Source organism: Eschrichtius robustus, chromosome 11, assembly GCF_028021215.1.
Source record: "Eschrichtius robustus isolate mEscRob2 chromosome 11, mEscRob2.pri, whole genome shotgun sequence".
Classification (NCBI taxonomy): domain Eukaryota; kingdom Metazoa; phylum Chordata; class Mammalia; order Artiodactyla; family Eschrichtiidae; genus Eschrichtius; species Eschrichtius robustus.
Window position 1 is genome coordinate 106,165,184 of NC_090834.1, and position 21,859 is coordinate 106,187,042.

The following is a 21,859-nucleotide window of genomic DNA, read 5'->3' on the forward strand; positions in this document are numbered from 1 at the left end:
TATGAGGTCGTCAGTGAGGTCCCGGCCCTCCCAGCCCAGGCGCTGGGTGGCAAGGGGCAGCACACAGCCCTCAGATGGGGTGCTGCCACCCCCAGGGTCCAGCATGATGCGTTGGGGGTGCATTACACAGGGGCTTCAGGCAGAGCTGGGGAGGGGGCGCCAGGAAGTGGCCTGTACTCCTGGGGCAACCCGTGTCCTGAATGCTGGATACAAGGAAGAGGAGGGGCGGGGACGTGGCAGGAGGGGTGTGGGGATCAGGGATGGGGCTCTCAGGTGCTGGGCCTTAGGGCCCTCTGGGGGTCTGGCTGTGAGATGGGGTGTGGAGAGCAATGAAAAGTTATGGGGGTTCGCCCAGGGCTGGAGGTCAGACGTCAGGAGTCCAGAGGTGGAGAGGGGGCCCAGGGTTTGGAGTAGTGAGTCCAGGCTGGGGGCCCAGACGTCAGAGGGCTCTGGACACGAGGTTACAGCACAGTAGGGGTGAGACTGGGGGCCTGGTCCTCACTGGCGCGGCCAGAGGCATATAGCCTCAGCACAGGCTTGGATGTCACCTATGTAGCAGGAAGGCTCAATGTCTTGAACATGACCCGAGCGGTCCTCATCTTGCTGTTGGCCTTCGAGTTGAGGGGGGCCTTGATGAGCAGTGCCCCGTGCTCCTTCCAGGCCACGCACAGCTTGTCGTAGAAGCTGTGGTGCAGATCTCCGTGTCGTCCTAGTTGGTGTTGATGCTACGCTCCGTGGGGTACTTGAGCAAAAGAATGCTGCACTTGCTCTGGGCCTCTTGCCCACATACGAGTCCTGGTCCAAGCCCATCGTGACCCCCTGGGGAGCTGGGGAAGGAGAACTTGGGTGTGCTGGGGGGGGTCATCCAGCCCAGCAGCCCTCCCCTTCTGTGGGTCTCCAGTTTACCCATCTGTACTATGGAGTAGGGGCAGTGGCAGGCTGACTTAGAGACCTGAGTGCCGTGACTGCACAGGTGTGGGGGACCTTCCCCAAGCCAGCACCATAGTCACACCCGAGCTGGCTCGTCACACTTGGCCGCTGGCTGTGGGCTGCAGGCAGAAAGGGGTTAACTACCACCTGGCTCCAGGCGGGCACCCCACACCCCAGCCCACAGCCTCCTTGTGCCCTGGCAGCTGCACCTTTCCAGCCAGCTGCGGGATGCCTAGGCCAGGACAGCTGAGTGCCCCTGGGGAGGGCAGCACCCCGGCCCTGCCCCCTGCCCTCACTCTCCCATGTTGCTCCGCCCCCAACAGCTGTGTCCTGGCCTGCCCTGGATGTCTGGCTCCTGGTGACAGCTGTGCCCCAGGAAGAGCAGATGCCCCTTTGGGACCCTCCTCCGTTCCTGTTCCACCCCCGCCCTGGGGGCTCTTTGCTCCTTGTTGAGGACAACCCAGACCAGGGCCGGCTCTTCCTAACCCTTTCGCCCCTTTTTTGCGTGAAAGGCCCCATTTTTAATTTCTCTGTGTGACCCCGAGCAGTTATAGAACTACTATTGTGACCGGCAGTAACAGAGATACTACTTTGATAGGAATAGCAAGGGGAGCAGTTTCACAGCTGCATGTGAAAACAACATGTCACACTTTATAACAACAAGTGTCAGTTACATTTAATTGATGTAGTGGAAGGAGCATGGACTTTGGGGTTCAGACCTGGATTTGAATCTTGGAGGATTCATTCCACAGGTATGAACTGAACACCTGCTGTTTGCTGAGCACTGGGTATACATCGGCAAAGGAAGCAGATGTGACCTCTCCTCTACCTCATGGAGTGTACAGTCTGGTGGGAGGGAGAGGGTGGCCAAAAGACCTCTTTGAGAATCCTGTTCACGGGCTCTGTGACCCTGAAAGTTATCTAATCTCTCTGGGCCTGTTTCCTCATCAAAGAAGTAGGCAGGCATTCCTTGCCGAGTTATTGCAAAGATTAAAATAAATCCCCTCCCTCTTCTTGAACCCTCCTCTTTGGACACTGGGCTTTTCCTGAGGCTCTACAAGGGCGTCCTGCTGCTACCCCCACCATAGGGAGACAGTCCCCACCGGCCTGTAGAGAGGCAGCAGCTGCCCTCAGCGGCCTGGGAGGGGTCTCTTCACCCTATAGCCCCGGGGCTCAGTGCCCAGCACTCACTTGACGTGCCAGGAGGGGAGTTCAGGCCAGTGGGGAGACTGGAGACCCCTAGCTCACGTTCAGACCAGCTCTGTGTCAGATGCTCTGTGAGGTAGCAAACTCCAGAAGGTGTGTGTGTTTGGGGTGGGGGGTCAGGTCTGACCCCCTCCCTAGGTCTCACAGCTCCATATTTGGAGAGAGCAATGGTTGAGCCAGAGCCTTTAATGGACGGGGACCAAGCCAGGGGTGGGGTCACCCGGTGTTTCTCTAACCCATGTATGGCCAGTAGGTTCTGGGGGTCAGCCCTGGGATGGGGTACCTGGGATCTTCCCAGTCCATATATGACCATCAGGGACTGGGGGCCTGGATTGTGACACTGGTCTCAGGGGTAAGGACCAGCTCCTCCACCATCCCCAAGGCTTGGGATCTATTCCTACTGCTCCATTCAGGGAAGGGGGTGGAGTGGGGGGACAGCTTGGGCCCTGGGATCAGAGCCAGGACCCAGGCTGGGATCTCTAGGCCTCATCATGACGCAGGAGAGACTCCCAAAAATGTGAGCGTAGTGGGCAGTCCTGGGGTAGGAGAATGAGGTCCCCATCCTTGCAGACAGCACAGCAGTTGCCAGGGTGTTAGAAGAGATCCCTGCCTCCCAGAGAGTCTGTCACCCACAGGGCAAACTTCCCTCCCTGGACCAGTGAGCCCCCTTCTCCATGCTTGCTTATTCTCTTTTTTTTTAATAAATTTATTTATTTTATTTGTTTATTTTTGGCTGCGTTGGGTCTTTGTTGCTGAGCGCGGGCTCTCTCTAGTTGCGGTGAGCAGGGGCTACTCTTCATCGTGGTGCTCGGCCTTCTCATTGCAGTGGCTTCTCTTGTTGCAGAGCACGGGCTCTAGGCGCGCGGGCTTCCATAGTTGTGGCTCGCGGGCTCTAGAACGCAGGCTCAGTAGTTGTGGCGCACAGGCATGTGGGATCCTCCTGGACCAGGGCTCGAACCCGTGTCCCCTGCATTGTCAGGCGGATTCTTAACCACTGCACCACCAGGGAAGTCCCAATGCTTGCTTATTCTAATGCCAAAGGAAGTGCCCAAGGGACTGCCCTCATGATCCAGTGGTTAAGACTCCGCATTTCCACTGCAGGGGGCGCAGGTTCGATCCCTAGTTGAGGCAGTAAGATCCTGCGTGCTGCAGGGCGTGGCCAAAAAAAAAAAAAAAAAAGTGCCCAATGTGCAATATTGGAAAATGCAGCAGAAAAAGACCATTTTCCTGCCATCATCTAGAGAGCGCTACTGTTCACAACTTGTATGTGTCCTTCCAAACTTTTATCTCTGCATATCTATTTCCCTAGGTATGTTTTCTTTGTTTTAGAAAAACAGGATCCTATCACACATTATGTTTTCCTTGCTTTTTTTTTATCTGTTTTAAAACTTTTTTAACTGAAGTGTAACAGGCATACAGAAAGGTGCACAAGTCGTGAATGTCCAGCCACTCATGATGGAATTATCACGGGTGGACGCATTCTTGTAACCAGCCCCCAGAAGCCCCCTCGTGCCTCTCTCGATCCTATGCCCTCCCTCTTCCCCCAGGATCCCCACCACCTGACTCCTCGCCCACCACAATGGCTTAGTCCTGCCTGCAGTTGCACTTTATATAAACAGGACCACACAGTCTGTGCTCTTGGACATCTGACCTCTTCTGCTCAACATTATGTTTGTGGGAACCATCCATGTTGCAGCTGTAGTTTGTTCATTTTCACTGCCGTATAGTGTTTCATTATATAAAATACCACCTGGGTTCACTGCTCTCGTGTTGATGGACTGTCCCTAGTTTTGGGGAGGGGTGGGCTGCTGGAGGACGGGGGAGAGAGCAGAGACGTTGGTATTAATCCAGCTGCCTTATTTAACCTCTGCAAGCCTCCTTCCTCCTCTTTGATGGGAGTTCTGAAAAAAGTCACATCACAGGGGCCACGAGGAAAGCCCTGGAACAGAGCACAGGGGTACCTGCTCGACATACATTCACTCTTTTTCCTCCAGACGCAGGCGGAGGAGAGGAACATGAGATTCCTCAAGGGAGTAACCCAGGGAACCACAGAAAGGCCATCCCTTCCCAAAGCCTCTCCAGGGCTCCTGCCTGGCAGTGCTCTAATCTGGGCGTTATTACTTTGTTCACAGGACAAAAGCCTGACAAAGCCCCCGTAGGGCCGCAGGGAGGTCCCTGTCTCTTCATTCTCCCGGGGGCAAGCAGCTGGGGTCTGGGCCTCCCAGCCCTGTGTGCCTAGGCTATGCCCCTTGGGATGTGGGGGGAGGTGCCTAGAAGCATCTGTCCTGGGCTGTTTGCATCTGTCCTGGGCTGTTTGCCAGGGCCCAGGGCAGGGTGAGGGCAGGGGGCCTGGTAGCTGGCGGTCAGGCTGGACCAAGACTGCTGGACATTAACAATACCCACAAACAGGGTGGGGGAGATGGGGAGGGGTGGAGAAGGGCCCTGGATGGCTCAGGGCCTGGGAGCCCACCTCTCCAGAAGAAGCTCAGGCACAGACCACCCTTTGGGGCACTCTGGGTCCATTCCCACCTTTCTGTGAGTACCCCCCTTCTCCCATGGGGCCAAGGCTTCTCCTCCAAAGCCCCTGTTTTCCGGGTCTCTTGCCACCTCACCTCATCCCCATCCCCTTTAGCAGCCTTTGATGCTATCGACCACAATATCAAAACTGGAACTGCTGGAACTTCTCCCTCTTGGCGGTAACTTTTGTGGTGGTTAAAAGCATGGGTTTTGGAGTGGATAGACCTGCCCTGGAATCCTGGCTAGGCAGCCTTGGAGCTGCGTGACCTTGAGCAGGTCACCCAGTTCTCCAGGCTTATTTCCTCATTTGTAAAACATTTGAAATAATAATAGCATCTCCCTTGTGACATCGTTGTGAAGGTGGAGTGAGATTATATAGGTAAGGCCTGGCTCAGTGGCTGGCCCCTCACCCCCTTTCCTGTTCTCCTCTACCTATTGTTCAGTCTCCTGCAATTCATAAATGTCTGAGTGTCTGAGTGTGTGCCAGGCCCTTTGCAGACAGTGGTGAACCAGAACAGGCTCTGCCCTCACATGGCCCCCAGCCTAGAGACAGAGATCACTCCCGTGGGCAGGGGCTGCTGAGCACAGAGGCGGCACAGGCCTGGGGTGGCCAGGGAAAGCTTCTTGAGGCAGTGCCACCCCTGTTACTTCCTATCACATCATGGCACTTTCAATAGCTTCTCATTAAGTGTTCGTCTCTTGTCTGTCTCTTACCTCTGGAATGTCAGTTCTGTGATAAGGGAGTCCTTGTTCACCTTGTTCACTGTGTGTCTAGAACAGTTCCTGGCAGACATAGGGGCTAGGAAACATTTGATGAATAAAGTAAGCTGTAACGGTTAGTGGAGACCTGGAAGTAGGAGCTGGAGTGGTGAAAAAGGAAGGCTATGTAGGTAAGAGATGAAAAAGTGTTCTGTAGAACATAAGATACAAAGAAGCAAAAGGCTTGGGGGTGGGGGGAGGAACCAGAGGGCAAGGAAGAAGGTGTGGAATACTTAGAGATGAGGCTGGAGAGTGATGTCCAGGAACTGGGACTTTGTCTGGTAAGCAATGAGGAGCTTTCAAATTAGGTGTATGACTTGGTTAGATTTATGTTTAAAGAGAAGGGAGGAGGGGAGGGAGGAAGGTCGGCTGCCTACTGCATGGAGACTGGAATTGGAGAGGGTAATAGTAAAGGGGGAGAGTTCATTTAGGAAGTTAGTGTCAGGCGGTCGGACCAGAAATAATGGAGTCCTGGCAGGGAGAGGGGATTTCTGAGTAGAGATTTGAGTATGAATGGAGGGAGGAGTCAAGAGTGCCGCCTGGGTTTCTGGCTTATGTGATTGGGTGGGCCACAGATGTCACTCACGAAGATAGGCGGCTTTGGAGGCGGGACATAATCGAAAGGAACGCCCCCTCTTTGCCCCGCCCATCGGTGGTAGGATGGCGTCGATTGGCTGTTTCGAGGAAGGCGCCAAAAACTGACAAGGGCAGGCGAGAGGTGTATCCTTACGTCACGTCCTAGGAACATCCGGGCCCCTCTTTTCCCGGCCCCACAGCTGCGGAACTTCCGGCTGGGGCCGCCATCTTGACTTCGTGACCTTGGGTTCCAGCTACTCGCTACCTGCAGTCTGCTCAGTGTGGTCATGTCCGTGCTGACTCCACTGCTGCTGAGGGGCCTGACAGGCCCGGCCCGGCGGCTCCCGGTGCCGCGGGCCCAGATCCATTCCAAGCCGCCGCGGGAGCAGCTCGGGACCATGGTGAGGAGCGGGCCGGGAAGGACATGGGAGATGCCGCCGGCCGCACCTGGGGTCCCGCGGCAGGCTGGGGGCCCGCCGGGTCTGGCGCGCTGCACCTCGCGGCCCGCAGCCTAACGGGGAGCGGCAGTGCTGGTTTGGGTCTGGAGGGCGCGAACGAGGGGATGGTGCCCGGGGTACAGTCGGTGTTCAGTCAGCCCCAGGGTCTCGGGTCAGACCGTGTCAGTGGAGCCCTGCCGCTCCCTCGCTGTGCGGTCTCGAGCAAGCTTCCTTAGCCCTCTCTGAACTTGTTTACCCGTCGGTTCATTGGGGGACGCCTGACGGCTGTCAGCGTTGTCGCTGTTACCGCTTTTATTTATTTGGGGTGGGGAAGAGGACCCCAGCAGGCTTTAGCAATTCCCAGAAACGTGGGCGAGTTTAACCCTTAGTGACTTTCACCTGTTTGGCGCATTTCTACATCTGCCTCAGTGGCAGAACTCGGCCTTGAGTGCGAGTCTTCAGGGTCCAGGTTAGTGGGCTTCCGGTTAGGAGCAGAGCCCGGAGAGCGCTGCGGCGGAGGAAATAATAGTGACAGTAATTGCAGCTGAGTGCCTGCTGGGTGCCAGGCACCGTGCTAAGACTGCTGTGCTGGCCTCATTCGGTCCTCCCAGTCACCCCGAGAAAGGGCCATTTTCTCCATTTCGTGGCTGAGGGAGCGGAAGTTTAGGAGCAGTGTATTGACTTGTCAGAGTCACACCTTCAGTGGCAAAGAAGGAATTTGAACTCCAGTCTGACTGCAAGTTGTGCTGTGATCTTAACTGCTGTCGGTAATATGGAAGTGGCTTTAAAAACGCTTACCTCTAGGACGAAGTGAGAGAGTGGCATGGACATATATACACTACCAAATGTAAACTAGATAGCTAGTGGGAAGCAGCCGCATAGCACAGGGAGATCAGCTTGGTGCTTTGTGACCACCTAGAGGGGTGGGATAGGGAGGGTGGGAGGGAGAAGCAGGAGGGAGGGGATATGGGGATATATGTATATGTATAGCTGATTCACTTTGTTATAAAGCAGAAACTAACACACCATTGTAAAGCAATTATACTCCAATATAGATGTTTAAAGAAAAACAAAAACGCTTACCTCTAGCCCCAAAGGTTTGGGAAGGGAGGGCTTTTTAAGACAAGGAAGGGGAGGTGCATTTTTTTTAGAGTTATTGGTCTGTGCGAGGTCCCTGGGTCCCAACAGACCAGCTTTAAAACAGGTTTAACATCCTTGTTCCTGTCCCTTCACTTTATCATCTGGTGGTGGATTTCCCCTAACCCAGGCTGACCCCCCACCCCATATCTGACCCTTTACCTTAAGGCCTACAGTGGACCTTGGATGCTGTGGCCCTGCTCTGGAGCCTGAATCTTGACTCCTGGAGGGGGCTGTCTGGGCAGACTGCTCGGACTACGAGAAGCCTGGGGGAATCCTGACTCTGAGGGTTCCTTTTTTCTTGTGCTCTGTGTAGGATATCGCCATTGGGCTCACCTCCTGCTTCCTGTGTTTCCTCCTGCCGTCGGGCTGGGTCCTGTCACACCTGGAGAACTACAAGAAGCGGGAGTGACAGGAGCTGTCCTCTCCCTCACCCTGTGACCTGAGCACCCCGGCCTGTCCTGATCGTGTCTGCTGCATTCCTGGCCGGCCTCCCCTGGATCCTGTCCTTCAGTTACAGTGACCTCTTCTGCAATCGTGACCTCTTGATTTCTCCATGTTGACATCCTGGGACCACATGTATCCATTTAGAAGGCCCTGCTCGGTAGGGCCTCCCTTGTAACAATAAAGTCTATTTAAACCCTGCTTCAGAGGGAATTCCCTGGCAGTCCAGTGGTTAGGACTCCGCTCTTTCACTGCTGAGGGCCTGGGGTCAATCCCTGGTCAGGGAACTAAGATCCTGCAAGCTGTGTGGCGTGACCAAAAAATAAGTAAATAAATAAACCCCACTTCAGAAACTCATCATGCCTTTGGCCTGGGCTCCTGCCTCCATAGTTGAGCTGAGGATGGTGTTGGGTGGGGTGTGGAGAAGAGGGCCTGGCCAGCTGCCTGGCCCTGCCGGCTTACTGCCCTGTGGTAGGTCCAGTGTGCTCAGCCGTTCTCCTCGATACCTGGAAGTGGTGCTTCCAGTGCATGCTCTCCTCTGTTTAAATGTTTTCTGGCTTCTGTGGAAAACAAATCCTGTTGTCGTTGGGCAGCCTTTCTTGCTCCCCCTCTAGTCCTCTTGGTTGTACCCAGCTCAGGGCTCTGTGTCTGTGTCTGCCCTCTCCCAGTGGGGCCGGCTCTGCAGCTGGAAGCCCGTTCTCTGTGGGGCCAGCCTTCCCTGTCCTCCTTGGTCGGTGGGCTCCAGCCATTTCTCAGGTGCTTGTTGCCCTTCCTAGTTGCAGGTGGGCAGCGTTAGAGTATCTTGCATTTTTATGTCAACCTGGGGCCCCTTTCCTTTTAGCACCATATCTGTAAACGCTTATGCACTGACTGGCTTCCTTGTTCTCTTCCTGCCTGCTTCCCTGTATCCTCCCCTACTTGGCTTGGAGAGTTTGCTGCTCCTCCATCCATCCCAAGGGCCCTTCCTCAGTGATTGTTCCTGGGGGCGCCTCTTAGCTGGGACAGGCATGTGAAGCGCTCCCCACTGCGCTGGAATTCTGACTGCCAGTGTCTGGAAGGAAGGCTCTGACCTGCTGGACCCACCCCTGGAGAAGGACATGGCTTTAGTTCTCTGCATCCTCTTTGCTGGGGTGACATGAATGATTTCTGAGCAGACACAGGTTCAGCGTCCCCTGTGGAGCTGCTGGATGGTGGGCAAAGACGCCAGGTGAGAGCTGAGGGGCTCTAGGTTGTGGGTGCTTTAGGCCCTGGGTGTCAGAACATGCATCTCGCCAGCCACTTTTGCAGGGCTCGCTTTATGTTGACAGGAGCTGAAGGGGGACCCCGCTCTCCCTCCCTTGTCTAGTCTTTCCTGGCCGTTTTGTGTGGTGTCCAGTGACGCCTGGCTGCTGTGGGCACAGAGTAGGCTGTGAGCTGTCTTGTTTCTGTGGTAGCTCCACTGCCCTGACAAGGGTTTGATTGGGTGTCCCCCATTTTTGCGCCCCTGGATCCCAAAGGGACACAGTGGTCCCCTTGGCCCAGGAGGGCTACCTTAGCCCGAAGCTGTGCGCCTTGAGCCACCTCTGAGACTGATGGGAAGCCAGTGGTTACAGGCCAGATCTTCAGGACCCGGTCTGAGAAAGCCCTTAGGAAGCCCAATAGCACCTCCAGCCATTGTGCTCCCACACCTGCTGGGTGCTGCAGCGTGCTGGAAGGAGGCAGGGTTGTAGACTTGTGGGTGGGTGGGAGAGTTTTGGATGTGAGTGAGCTGTCATGCTTGGACCACATCTTCCCCTTGTTCTCAGTGGAGCCACTAAGCCTAAATCTGGTCACCTTTGTGTGTCCCTCTCTTATCCCTAACCAAGTCAGAGGCCGAGGGGCCATTCTTTGTAGCAAAAGCAAGGCTCCTTGTGCTCCCAAACAGCATTTTCTGTGTCTATTTGAGGATGTCTGTCAGATCCTGAGTCCAGAGGGGTGGAGGTCTGTCCTGATGTGCACACTGGGCGGGGTGGAGGGGTGTGGGGGTGGTTACAGTCATGGCGGATGATATAATGTCAAGAATAGTGGACTGGGAGGAGGCCTGGCTTGGAGGCCTGGCTTGGCCATTTACTATATGACCTTGAGCAAGTCATTTAGCCTCTCTGGGTCTCAGTTTTCATGATTGTACAATGAAGGTGGTGATGTGGCACGAAGAATAATGTCTTCCCCAAGATGTCCGTGCTGCCCTAATCCCTGGAACCTTGTGAATATGTTACCTTCATGGCAAAGGGGACTTTGCAGATGTGATTAAAATTAGGCATGTTGAAATGGGAGGTTATCCCCTGGGCCTCGTGTAATCATATGGGTCCTTAAGGTGGACGGGGAAGGCAGATATTTTGCATCTCAGAGATGCCACCTGAGGACTCTGCCTGCCTTGGGGCTTTGAAGATGGAGAAAGTGGGCCGTGTTCCAAGGAATGCAGTGGCCTCTAGAAGCTGGGAACAGCTCTCAGTTTACAGCCAGCAAGGACATGAGGACTTCAGCCCCAGAGCTGCAAGAAACTGAATTCTGCTAATAGAATCTGCATGAGTGGGAAGCAGATTCTCCCTCAGAGCCCCTGAAAGGGAACATAGCCTACAGATACCTTGATTTTAGTCTGATGAAACCCATTCCAGACCGCTGACCTCTAAAACTGTAAAATTATACATTTGTACTGTTCTAAACCACTAAGTTTGTGGTGATTTGTTATGACAGCAATAAGGAGACAAATGTATCATTCTCCTGGTGCTGTGAGGCTCTCAAAGGAGAGGCTGGTGGCTGGATCCTCGACAGACTTGAGGTGAATTGCAATGTGAGGCATTTGCAGGAGGAAGGTGCCCCAAGGAGCGTGGGTGGTGTGAGTCGGGGGGTGGCGGGGCTCTCCCTTTGCCGCCTCTGCCCCTCCTCTGCTTGCTTCCTGCCTTAGGTGGTGTGAACCCTGCAGGCAAGCATCAACCCAGCCAGTGGCCCTGAAGTACAGCCCCTGCTCAGCTTCATCAGCCTGGGTGCACCATCAAAGCCTCCCTAGACCATGATTTTGGAGCTGGCTGCCTGTGGACCGTTGGGCATTCCTGCAGTGGCATCTCCAGAGGTCCGTTTCTGGGCTGGGCACGCCCCCACTCTTCCCACTTGGGCAGCTGCCTGACTCCCAAGCCTGTGTTGGGAAGGATCACCGGGGCCTCATCTTTGGCGCACCTTGAGCCTTTCTCCTGGCCATGACCCCCCTGTGAGGACTGTGGCTTTCCCAAGGCCCATACCATGTCCTGTTGCCTGGCCCCTTCCCCTGAGAGGTTGGGTGGGCCTGGAAGCCTTGTGGCTCTCTAGGGCCTCTGTGCCGTTCCATAAACTCTTCCTCTGTGGCTGAGGTTTCAGAGTCCCTGGGTCCTGGTACGGGGTCTCCTCTCCCTCCACCTGACAGAATCCTAGGGACAGGGATGTGGGGTCTGGACACATGCCAAGCCTGTGAGGAGGCATCTATGCCTTGTCGGTTCCACGGAAAATAAAGTCCTGAGCCGCTGCCTGTCACCTTTGTGACTATTTCCAACAGCAGCCTGAACCCGAGCACCAGTGCTGCCTATTCCATTATAGGCCTCAGCAGGCAGGACCAGCAGTGCTGGACCATTTCTGGGTCCAGAATTGGAGTCCAAATCTGGGTCCAAATTGGGAGGCAGGAATAAACGTCTGGAGCTATGCTGGTGATTCCTGGCAAATATGCTATTGGGTTTTAGACGCTTCAGGATAGAGAATCAAAACCCGAAAATGGTAAAAAGTACCAGGAGAGATGGAATGAGGGTAAGAGAACAGTTATTAACTACTAAATAAATTGGCATGGGAAAGAGTGGGGCAAAAGTTGACCATCCTGGGCTGGATTAAGAGCCAAAGTTTCCCCCTGGGCATTTCCTTCCCATTCTGCCTGACAAGAGGGGGAGAGTGGGCAGCAGGTAGGAGGACCCCTCGTTTACACACCCTGCATACGTTGAGGGTGCAGGTCTGTTCTTCAAGCCCCAGACCCTTGTGTGGGAGGGAGGCATTTACTTGGTGTTGGCAGCCTGCCTGCAGTCCAGCACTGGGCCACAAATGGATTCCTTCTCACTCCAGAGCAACTGTGTTCTCTGTCCCCGCCATTAATCCCAATCCCAACTCCCCCTGAATGCCCCCCACCCCCCAGACTCCCTAGTCAAAGTAAGGAGTGGGGGTAAGGGTGGAGTTGTCTTATAGTTATTTTCAAGATTTTGTAAAGCCAAATAGAAATCATGTTTTTGTCATCAACTATCTTAGCTCATTTGGTAATACCAGTGCTACTGACTGAAGATCTGATTGGCAGTTACAGATTGCATTGTTAAAATTGGGAGAAGGAATGAACACTTTGGTAGGCATGGAATCCAAACAGGGTGGCCCTTTGCTTCCTTGAGTTTGGAAGCAACCCCAAGGCTCAGTGACCCAATAAATAATAATTTGCAATGTGGCTGGGACACAGACTTGGCATTTGTAGCGTTGCTGTGAGAGAGCCACTGTGGGCTGTGTGGTGAGCCTGGGCACCAAATGCCCCTGCTCCAGGGCTGGATGTAGCTGATAAAGACATTAGATCACATCCCGCTCCTGTACTGTCACGAACTGAGGGATTTGATTGGAGCTCTGGCACGGCCTTCTCAAGTGCTAACAGACCACCGTCACTTCATGAAAAAGGGCCCTCCATAGTGAAAAGCTGACAACCAGAGCCCCAGACTGTAACCTCTCTAAATAACAGCATCTTTAGCATCCAAGGCCTTGCTACTTTTTAAGTTTTATTTTTAGATAATTCACAGACAATTTTAATAGAATACACAAAGACCCTGTCTACCTTTTACCCACTTTTCCCCTATGGGTAACATCTTGCATTTGAAACTATAGTACAGAATATTCCAGGATACTTATATATAATCAAGATAAAGAACATTTACATCTCCACAAGGATTCTCTCCTATTTCCTTTTTACAATCACACCCGCCTCCCTGCTGACCCCTACTCCTCCCTAACCCTTGGCAACCACTAATCTGTTTTCCATTCTTATCAACTCCTTTCTTAAAAAAACCCAAAAAACCAAACACCCTGATTTTCTCGTAACCAGAAGGGCAGGGAGTCCAAAGTTAGGTCCTTGACCCCAAGGGACATGTTCTCCCTGTCGTAAGCGGGACACCAAAGCCCGCTCAGAACCGAGGCTCAGTGGAGCAGGGCGGTGAAGCTCAGGGCTCTGATATTAGCACGATTCCTGGTCTCCTCCACCAGGTGATCCTCAATCGCCTGCCATGAATTCTGGAGCCCGCAGCAGGAATGTTGCCTTGCGTGATTTTAATTTCATCTTCCTGCTTATCTCAATAACACAATCCGCGCTTCAAACTCCAGTGAAAAAAAACCTGAAGTGGCCCCAGGAGGCTCTTATCACCACCCGGCACCTTGGGAGCCTGGGAAGATGGAGCCGAGCGAGTGTGCGGGTGGAGGGTGGGCGGGGACTACTTCCCTTTAACCTGCTTCCGCGGCGGCCCCACCGGACCGTGAGCCCCTCAGGTGACGGCGCCCGAGGGTATCCCGTTGCTAGGGGCGTTACCAAGGAGGGGCCACGAGGAGGGGCTCTCTTCCGGGAGGAGGGCAACTGGTAACCCGGAAGCGGTCGGCAGTGCGGCGCTGTTTAAAGATGGCGGCGGAGGAACCTCAGCAGCAGAAGCAGGAGCCGCTTGGCAGCGACTCCGAAGGTACCGACCGGGGGAGGGCCGTCCGGCCTGGGCTAGCGGGGGCGATGCCGGATGGCCGGTTCCCGAGGAGTGGCCAGGGGTGGGGCGGCCGGCGGCGAAGCGCGCGGACGGCCCCTTCCTCCGCCGCCTCCCCCCCTCCCCCTCACAATGGAAGGAGCCTCTGTCGCGACCCCCGGCCGGGCGGGCCCACGGCCTCGGCTCTTCTACCTCGCGCGCTCCCGGGGCGGGGCCTAGGCCGCCCCGCCCAGCGCCCAGCCCCTCCGTGCCGGGCGCCGGGCGCCGGGCGCCGGGCTCCCGGGTCTCTAGCTCTCCCGCCCCGGTCCTTGCAGTCAGCCCCGGGCCTCCTCCGGGCCCGGCTGTCCGCCTTCTCCAGAGCAGCCCGAGCCCGGAGGGGCGTCGAATTACACCGGGCTGCGGAGCACAAAGGACTGGGTGGGCCGCTGGGGATGCTGCGGGCGGCCCGGGGTTGTGAGCAGCCGCAGGTGTGTGCCCCTGAGGGCAGCAGCCTTCGTTTCCGGTGGAGCCGCCTCTTCTGGCTTTGCAGCCTCTTTCCTCCTGTCTAGGCATTGTTTTCTTAGACCCCTGAAGAGTTGGACCTTTCAGAACGGTCCCACCCTCTTCTTTTCACCCCTGAGTTAGACGCGAAGACTGAGTAGGTCACTAGAGTGGGAGGGACAGCCCTGTTGCAGGGCAGCATAGGGGATGGGTGGAGGCCCAGCTGAGGATCCGGGATGCTCAAACTCAGAAGGATTGGCCTTAAAAATCATTCAGCACCCACCTCCCATTCTAATCGCACACTTGAGGGACTGAGCTTTCGGAGACCCAGACCCCTAGAAGGGACTTGTTCAGGATCATGTAAGTTAAGAAAGAGCCAGGGCCAGGATTCACATCTCCTGGCTCCTCACCAGTGGCTGCTCAGAGCGGGGCCCACCAGGTGGACCTGCCCAACTCACTGATGAGTATTTAACACTATGCCTCTAAGGTAGCACCTCCTCATGACATTTCAGTGAAGGGGGAAGGTGGTGGTATAAGTCCCTATTCACAGCTGAGGATAAGCCTCGCAGTGAGGTAGCAGAGGAGGGTTATTGTGGTGAAGAGTGCAGGCTTTGAAATTAGACAAACCTAGGTTTGACCACAGGTCTTAGACCTTGGGCAGATTACTTCACCTGTCTGCATTTGTTTTGTTATCTGTAAAATGGGCACCGTTAAGAATACCCAGGATGGCAGGTGGAGGAGGGGTGTGATTGAGCAAAGTGCAGGCTCACAGGAAGCTCTCATCCAGCCCAAGACTCTGCCTCCTCATCTTTCTTTCCTCAAGAGACCCTGCCTGGCTCCAGAGCATTCCCGGGCTGCTGGGAAGTGATGTTAGAAAGCAGGGGAAAGGGTTTGTTAGAGCTTTAAGAGTGTACCTTGGGGGTGATCACCTTGGCCTCCTCACTTTAAAGATGAGAAAACTAAGGCCCAGGAAAGGAAAGGACTTTGCCAAGATCACACAGTTGGGGTGGAGCAGGGTGTGACACAGGCTTCCAGGTTCCAAGTCTGCTGTCCTCGCCTGCTCTTGTCCTCTGCCCAGCTGCCTGGAGTGGGGATAGCCAGGGCCCACTGTAATCCTTGGCCTCCTACCTTCTTCCAGGTGTTAACTGTCTTGCCTACGATGAAGCCATCATGGCTCAGCAGGACCGAATTCAGCAAGAGGTGAGGGGCTGTGGCCAGCGGCCCTACTTCGGGAATGCATAGGGTGGACCTGAGGCCTACGTTTGTCTCTACTTTGGAAGCCCCCTCCTCTCCAGGCTGAGCTGGGTACTAGATACCTTTATGGGGCGGTGGTCTCTGTGCCACTCGGTGACTGGCCCAGCAACTCTCATTTAGGTGTTCTGGCTGATAGGTGTGGGTCACTCCGTTCACCTATCAGAACATGATGGATTTCCTGCCCTCTGCAGATTGCTGTGCAGAACCCTCTGGTCTCAGAGCGGCTGGAGCTCTCTGTCCTATACAAAGAGTATGCTGAGGATGACAACATCTATCAACAGAAGATCAAGGTGGGAGCCTGGCTGAGGGGGCAGGAAGAGCTCTCGGGTAGGGACGGGGCGGGAGCGTGCCTGCCTTAGACCTGCTCCTCGCTGGGTCTGGCCTCAGAGAGGGTAGGATGTTGGGGGAGCCCTCTGGTTCATAAGCATGCAGACTCTGGAACCAAAAAGACCTCGATTCAAATCCTGACTGCCACGCAGCAGCTGTCTCCTCAGCCGCTCCTTCGACGTCTCTGAGTTGTGGGGTCTTCATCTGTGAAATCAGGATGATGAGAGCATCTGCCTACAGGGTGGTTGTGAGGTTGAGGGAGGTGATGCCTGTGGGGCCTGGTGCAGGCTGCGGGCAGCTGACGCTTTCAGTGCTCACGGTGGGGCTGAGCGGGCTGGGGCCGGCTGCGGGACGAGGGTGGCAGCGGGGACACAGTCCTGCATCCTGCTTCCGGGATGCACGGAGAGGTAGGCAGCAGTGGGGAAAAGGGGCCTACAGACCTTTGTGCAAGGCTTTGCTGCATCACTTACAAACAGGTGAGTCCTTTAACCACTCACTTCCTTCTCTGTGAGCTGGGAGTTTGAAATGCGACAGTGAGTATGTGTAAACTGTCTAATTGGCACAGCCTAAGGGTTTAGTAAAATTTTTTTTTTTTTAAATTTTATTTATTTATTTTGGGCTGCGTTGGATCTTCGTTGCTGCGCACGGGCTTTCTCTAGTTGCGGCGAGCGGGGGCTACTCTTCATTGCGGTGCGCGGGCTTCTCATTGCTGTGGCTTCTCTTGTTGCAGAGTGTGGGCTCTAGGCGCGGGCTTCAGTAGTTGTGGCACGCGGGCTCAGTAGTTTTGGCTCACGGGCTCTAGAGCGCAGGCTCAGTAGTTGTGGCGCACGGGCTTAGTTGCTCCGTGGCATGTGGGATCTTCCTGGACCAGGGCTGGAACCCGTGTCCCCTGCCTTGGCAGGCGGATTCTTAACCACTGCACCACCAGGGAAGTCCCAGGTTTAGTAAATATTACTCCTCCCCACTCTCCCCCAAAGATCAGAGATGCTTAGAACCTTCCACCTGAAAGGATGGACCTTTGGGGTTAGCCATTTCAGGGGCCAGTCAGGTAACCCAGGTGATTGAAGGTGGCTGGGCAGGTGGTGAACAGCCACGCCACAGCTCGGGTCAGCCAGTAGCAGGCAGTGGAAGCTCATGGGGCTGATGGGAGTGTCCATGCCTGTCACTCCATCGGTGCTTCCAAGACAAGCCAGAGGTTATTTTGTTGTAAAATCTCCAGACTCCTAATAGTTGTCAGCTTATTCAGATTTAAAATGTGTGGGCCAAACAATGCACATAGATCCAGCTATGTGTGGCCTGTGGTCTCCTCTGACCCCTTGCTCAGGGTGTTTGTGGTTTACCCAAGAGGCCTGTAGAGAGAGGAAAGCACGGACTCTGGGGCCCGATAGACCTGGGTTGGAGTCCTGGCTTCACCCCTTCTGTGTGATCTTGGGCAACACCCTGGGAGGAGGAGTAGGAGGATAATGGGTATTAGCCCGCAGCAAAGGGCCTGGCAAAGAGTAAGTGCTCAGAATGATTCTGGTAGCGGCAGTGATTTGGGCTCTTTGTACACATTTTTTCCCGTTCATTTAGCATTTCTGAGCACGTACTGTGGGCCAGGCACTGTTTTAGGTGCTGGAGATAGAGTGATGACTACAGCTGTCGACTCCTGCCCTTAAGGTGATGGTTCATAGTGGAAAGACAGCCATTAAATGAGAGGTAACCCTAATGTATGTCAGAGGTGGTAGGTGCTGTGGAGAAAAGTGAAGCGGGACGAGGAGATCAGGAGTGGGAGGGTTTGCGGTTTTATTTTTTAATTAAAAAAAATTTTTTTTTAATAAACTTTATTTATTTATTTATTCATTGCTGTGTTGGGTCTTTGTTGCTGTGCGCAGGCTTTCTCTAGTTGCTGCAAGCGGGGGCTACTCTTTGTTGCAGTACATGGGCTTCTCATTGCAGTGGCTTCTCTTGTTGCAGAGCATGGGCTCTAGGCACGTGGGCTTCCGTAGTTGTGGGCATGGGCTCAGTAATTGTGGCTCGCGGGCGGGCTTAGTTGCTCCGCGGCATGTGGGATCTTCCCGGACCAGGGCTCGAACCCACGTCGCCTGCATTGGCAGGCGGATTCTTAAGCACTGCGCCACCAGGGAAGTCCCCGGGTTTGCGGTTTTAAATATGGGGGTGTGTGAGTAATGAACTGAGAGGCAAGGGAGCAAGCTGGCGCAGCCGGCTGGGCAGAGCTGGGTGGGGGCCAGTGTGGCCGGAGCAGAGCGGGTAGGAGACGCGGGGGTTGGAGCCGAAAAAGGACTCGGAGGGAGCTGAGTATTTAATGGGTTTCTCTGGTCGCTGGTGGCCTGGGTGGGGATAGACTGAGCAGTGAGGTGGAGGCGGGGAGACCTGTGCGGAGGCTTGTGCAATGAAACCAGCCGGAGATGGAGGGACAGCCAGGGCGGCCGACTGGCCCAGGTGAGAAGCGGTTGGATGTGGGCACAGCCGAAAGGGTCTGCTGCTGGGTTGGATGGGGTGTGAGGGTGGAGTCGGCAGTGGCTGGGAGGTGGAGGGCAGGCAGTTGAGGGGAGGCCGGGAGGAGGTCAGGAGCCGCCTGTTGGCTGGGTCGGTGTGAGGCGGTGGAGGCAAGGCAGTTGGGTGTGAGTCGAAGTTGGAGTTGAGGGCCAAGAAGGGGGCCGGTGAGGAGTTACGTTTAAATCCCATGAGCTGTGAGGTCAGGAGAGCGAGTAGAGCTGACGCCGAAGCTGCCCCAGGCCTGAGCAGGTTGTGCTGTTCACGTGGCAGGGGCTGTGGATGGCCTGTGGTGTGGTTGTCTTCTGGCAGGTGACACGTGGGCTCTTGAGGAAGGGTGCTCTGTGGTTTGGTGGCAGCCGTGACCGCCACAGGTTAGATGAGGAGGGGCAGCGGTGAGGTTGGAGGACATGGAGGGGGTGGGCCCGGCAGCACGTGAAGGGAGGACGGAAGTGGGGCGGGTGCGTCACCACACCAGTGGATGCAAGTGGACGCTGCTGAGCGGCTGGTCTGGGGAGGAGTGGGTTCGACCTTAGGGCTTGGGAGGCCATCCGTGACCTTCACTGGAGTAAAAGCCTGCTGGGATGGAGTCCACAGCAGAAGAGAAATGGAGACAGTGGGCACAGACGGCTTCACTAGAAGCCCCACAGGAAAGCAGAGAAATTGGGTGGTAGCTGGAAAGGAATTCACGGGAAGCAGAGCGTTTTTTTCGAAGGGAGATCTGCTCTGGGTTTATATGCTGATGGGTCTAAATGGGTCGGGAGAGAGAAATTGATGACGCGGGAGGAGAGGGGAGACTTCCTGGAATGGTGACCTGAATCCAAGAGAGGGGCGGCTCTGGTGGCCGCCTCAGACCCTCTGAGGATAGAGAGAGAGGCCGTGGGTGGGTGTGCTGCAGGGGCCGAGGGGTCCTCAGTCGGAGAGGAAGCAGGGTCATCGGGAAGGTGACTGGGGGGGGGCTTCAGGAGAACGGGGAAGGTATGAGATAGGAGAAGGGGAGGGGCCCAGGCCAGGGGAGTGAGGCCTGCTTGCCAGACAGCACTGAGGGCCAGACCCCCCGCAACTCACTGGGGAGGTTCAATAGGCAGAAGAAATTTCATTGAACTGAGGAGGAAACTGGAAAAGAGCAAACCAGTACCTGTGAGCGGGCAGGGTAGAGATTAGATGGGGGTGAGGGAGGCCGTTTCCCACCCTGGGGCTGTGTGGTAGGGCCTCAGGTGTGGCACTATGCCCCGTACCCTAACTTGTTTGCCCTGGAGCTCTCAGGCTTTGAAAGGCTGTTCACTGGAAAAGCTGTGTCGGTCAGGGAACCATTCTCTTGCCTGTTTTTATGAAACAGCAGCCCTTCGGGCCCAGCAGCATGGCATACCCATTGGCTGGTGACCGCTTCGGCAACCCGTGCACGCAGTGTGTCCATAACTCAGTTTCCTGGGGCTTTGGGGGCTCCTGGCAGTGGGTTGCTAAGTGAGCCCCCACCCCAGAGTCAGCAGCCAAGGCTGCCAGGTGGCTGCTTGGAGCTCAGTTGCCACCCGCTCTGGTGTGACCTTTTCTTGGGGGGGTTTCCTTGGCCTGCCGTGGTTCTGGCCTGATGTTGACGGGCACGGGGTGGGCTGGGGGCTGCCTCTCCGCAGGACCTCCACAAAAAGTACTCATACATCCGCAAGACCAGGCCTGATGGAAACTGCTTCTATCGAGCTTTCGGATTCTCCCACTTGGAGGCGTTGCTGGATGACAGCAAGGAATTGCAGCGGTGAGGAGGGTGGCCACTTGGGCACAAAGGAAGCAGGTAGGGGAGGGTTCCGTGAAGGGCTTGTGGGCCCCCTCCTCCCTCTTGATGACTGGGAGGTGCGGTTCCACCTGAGGCCCAATGACGGGCTGGGCCTCTGCTTGGGGCTTCCGTCAGTGGCCAGTCCCCCACCCCTGGGCTGGTCTCTCTGGGCCCCCGCTCTGCTGGCCTACGAGCTCAAGCCAGCCTCTTCTTCCCTTCCATCCACAGGTTCAAGGCTGTGTCCGCCAAGAGCAAAGAGGACCTGGTGTCCCAGGGCTTCACTGAGTTCACAATTGAGGATTTCCATAACACGGTGAGCCCAGCCGCCTGGTCACCCTGTCAGCCAGAGTGGAGGGTGGGTGGCCTGGCTGTGGCAGGGTTGACCCATCTCCTCCCTCATCTTGCCCTCCGTCCCCCTCGGGTGGCAGTTCATGGACCTGATCGAGCAGGTGGAGAAGCAGACCTCAGTGGCCGACCTGCTGGCCTCCTTCAACGACCAGAGCACCTCGGACTACCTGGTGGTCTACCTGCGGCTGCTCACCTCGGGCTACCTGCAGCGCGAGAGCAAGTTCTTTGAGCACTTCATCGAGGGTGGCCGGACCGTCAAGGAGTTCTGCCAGCAGGTGCTGCCCCCTCCCTACTCCTCAGACTCGGGCCCTTCTTTTCTCTCGTGCCTCGGGTGGGGAGCCCTGGGGCTGGCGGGGGGGGGGGGGGCCGGGGGAGGGGCACCGAGACGCGGGCCCTGAGCCGCCCCTGTGCCTCAGGAGGTGGAGCCCATGTGCAAGGAGAGCGACCACATCCACATCATCGCGCTGGCCCAGGCGCTCAGCGTCTCCATCCAGGTGGAGTACATGGACCGCGGCGAGGGCGGCACCACCAACCCCCACATCTTCCCCGAGGGCTCCGAGCCCAAGGTCTACCTTCTCTACCGGCCTGGACACTACGATATCCTCTACAAATAGGGCCGGCCCCGGCCTGCCGCTGCCCTGCCTGCCCTCCCCTCTGCCAGGCGCTAGACATGTACAGAGGTTTTTTTGTGGTTGTAAATGGTCATACTTCACTCCCCCACCCCCTTCCGTGTCACACGACCTTCCATGTTTTATTAAAGGGGACGCTGGTGGTGAGCCGCGTGTGTGCGTGTCCCTGCTCTGCTGCTGCCCCCCTGGCTGCTCTGTGTCTCGCTGCCCCCCTTCCCCGCAGGTGGGTTCCTCTCAGCCTTCCACCTGTCCACCCGCGAGCTTCCCCGCCAGGAGCAGTTTTGAGGGGGCTAGGCCTCTTGGGGGTCCCTCCTGCTTATTGGGGTTCTGCTTCCTTCCCTTCAGGCCTCTGCCCCTTCCCTCTTTAGCTGGCCAGGGGCTTCCATGGAGATGTGGAAGTCCCTCAGAGACTTGCCCAGGGACCCAGGACCACCAAAGCTTCAAGCTGCTCCCTCATAGGCCCCGCCGCCACCCTGCTGTCCTGGCCAGGGCCTGGGTTGCCTGCCCTCCATCAGGGCTCTGCACGGCGGAAGAGTTCCGGGCGGAGAGGGCCGGCGTGGTGGTGGGGCCTGGCTCCGGGCAGGTGGCGGAGCGGGGGCACCCCAGAGCCCCCCAGGTGGTGCCCACCAGGCGGGGGAGGGGCAGTCCTCAAGCCTGTGCTGGGTCCTCCATGCCCAGGCCTAGCGGGGCTTGCCAGGCCACCATTCTCTTCCCACCCCTCCCCTCGGCCCGCTGCCTGTGCCTGCTTTGCACCCCCACTGCTTGGGCCGCGGTGTCTGCGTCGCCTTCCTTTTTGCCTTCACTTCTTCT

The 21,859-nt window shown here is 56.2% G+C and overlaps 2 protein-coding genes across 2 annotated transcripts; both read left to right on the forward strand.

The window, feature by feature from the left end:
- The first annotated feature begins 6,198 nt into the window (after window positions 1-6,198).
- On the forward strand, window positions 6,199-8,207 carry COX8A (cytochrome c oxidase subunit 8A). The gene is made up of 2 exons (XM_068556277.1): window positions 6,199-6,389; window positions 7,879-8,207. The coding sequence occupies exons 1-2, from the start codon at window positions 6,276-6,278 to the stop codon at window positions 7,972-7,974; spliced, it is 210 nt and encodes a 69-aa protein (XP_068412378.1). The 5' UTR covers window positions 6,199-6,275; the 3' UTR covers window positions 7,975-8,207.
- A 5,444-nt stretch (window positions 8,208-13,651) lies between these two features.
- On the forward strand, window positions 13,652-21,196 carry OTUB1 (OTU deubiquitinase, ubiquitin aldehyde binding 1). Its single transcript, XM_068556044.1, has 7 exons — window positions 13,652-13,732; window positions 15,366-15,427; window positions 15,673-15,771; window positions 19,936-20,054; window positions 20,301-20,385; window positions 20,501-20,695; window positions 20,837-21,196. Exons 1-7 carry the CDS (start codon window positions 13,675-13,677, stop codon window positions 21,032-21,034), a joined length of 816 nt encoding a protein of 271 aa, XP_068412145.1. The 5' UTR covers window positions 13,652-13,674; the 3' UTR covers window positions 21,035-21,196.
- The last annotated feature ends 663 nt before the right edge of the window (window positions 21,197-21,859 follow it).

Coding starts and splice junctions, on each gene's coding strand:
- COX8A (XM_068556277.1), top strand. CDS start 6,276: ATGTCCGTGCTGACTCCACTGCTGCTGAGGGGCCTGACAGGCCCGGCC. Junction 6,390..7,878: donor GGGAGCAGCTCGGGACCATG/GTGAGGAGCGGG, acceptor TGCTCTGTGTAG/GATATCGCCATTGGGCTCAC.
- OTUB1 (XM_068556044.1), top strand. CDS start 13,675: ATGGCGGCGGAGGAACCTCAGCAGCAGAAGCAGGAGCCGCTTGGCAGC. Junction 15,428..15,672: donor AGGACCGAATTCAGCAAGAG/GTGAGGGGCTGT, acceptor TGCCCTCTGCAG/ATTGCTGTGCAGAACCCTCT. Junction 15,772..19,935: donor TCTATCAACAGAAGATCAAG/GTGGGAGCCTGG, acceptor GCCTCTCCGCAG/GACCTCCACAAAAAGTACTC.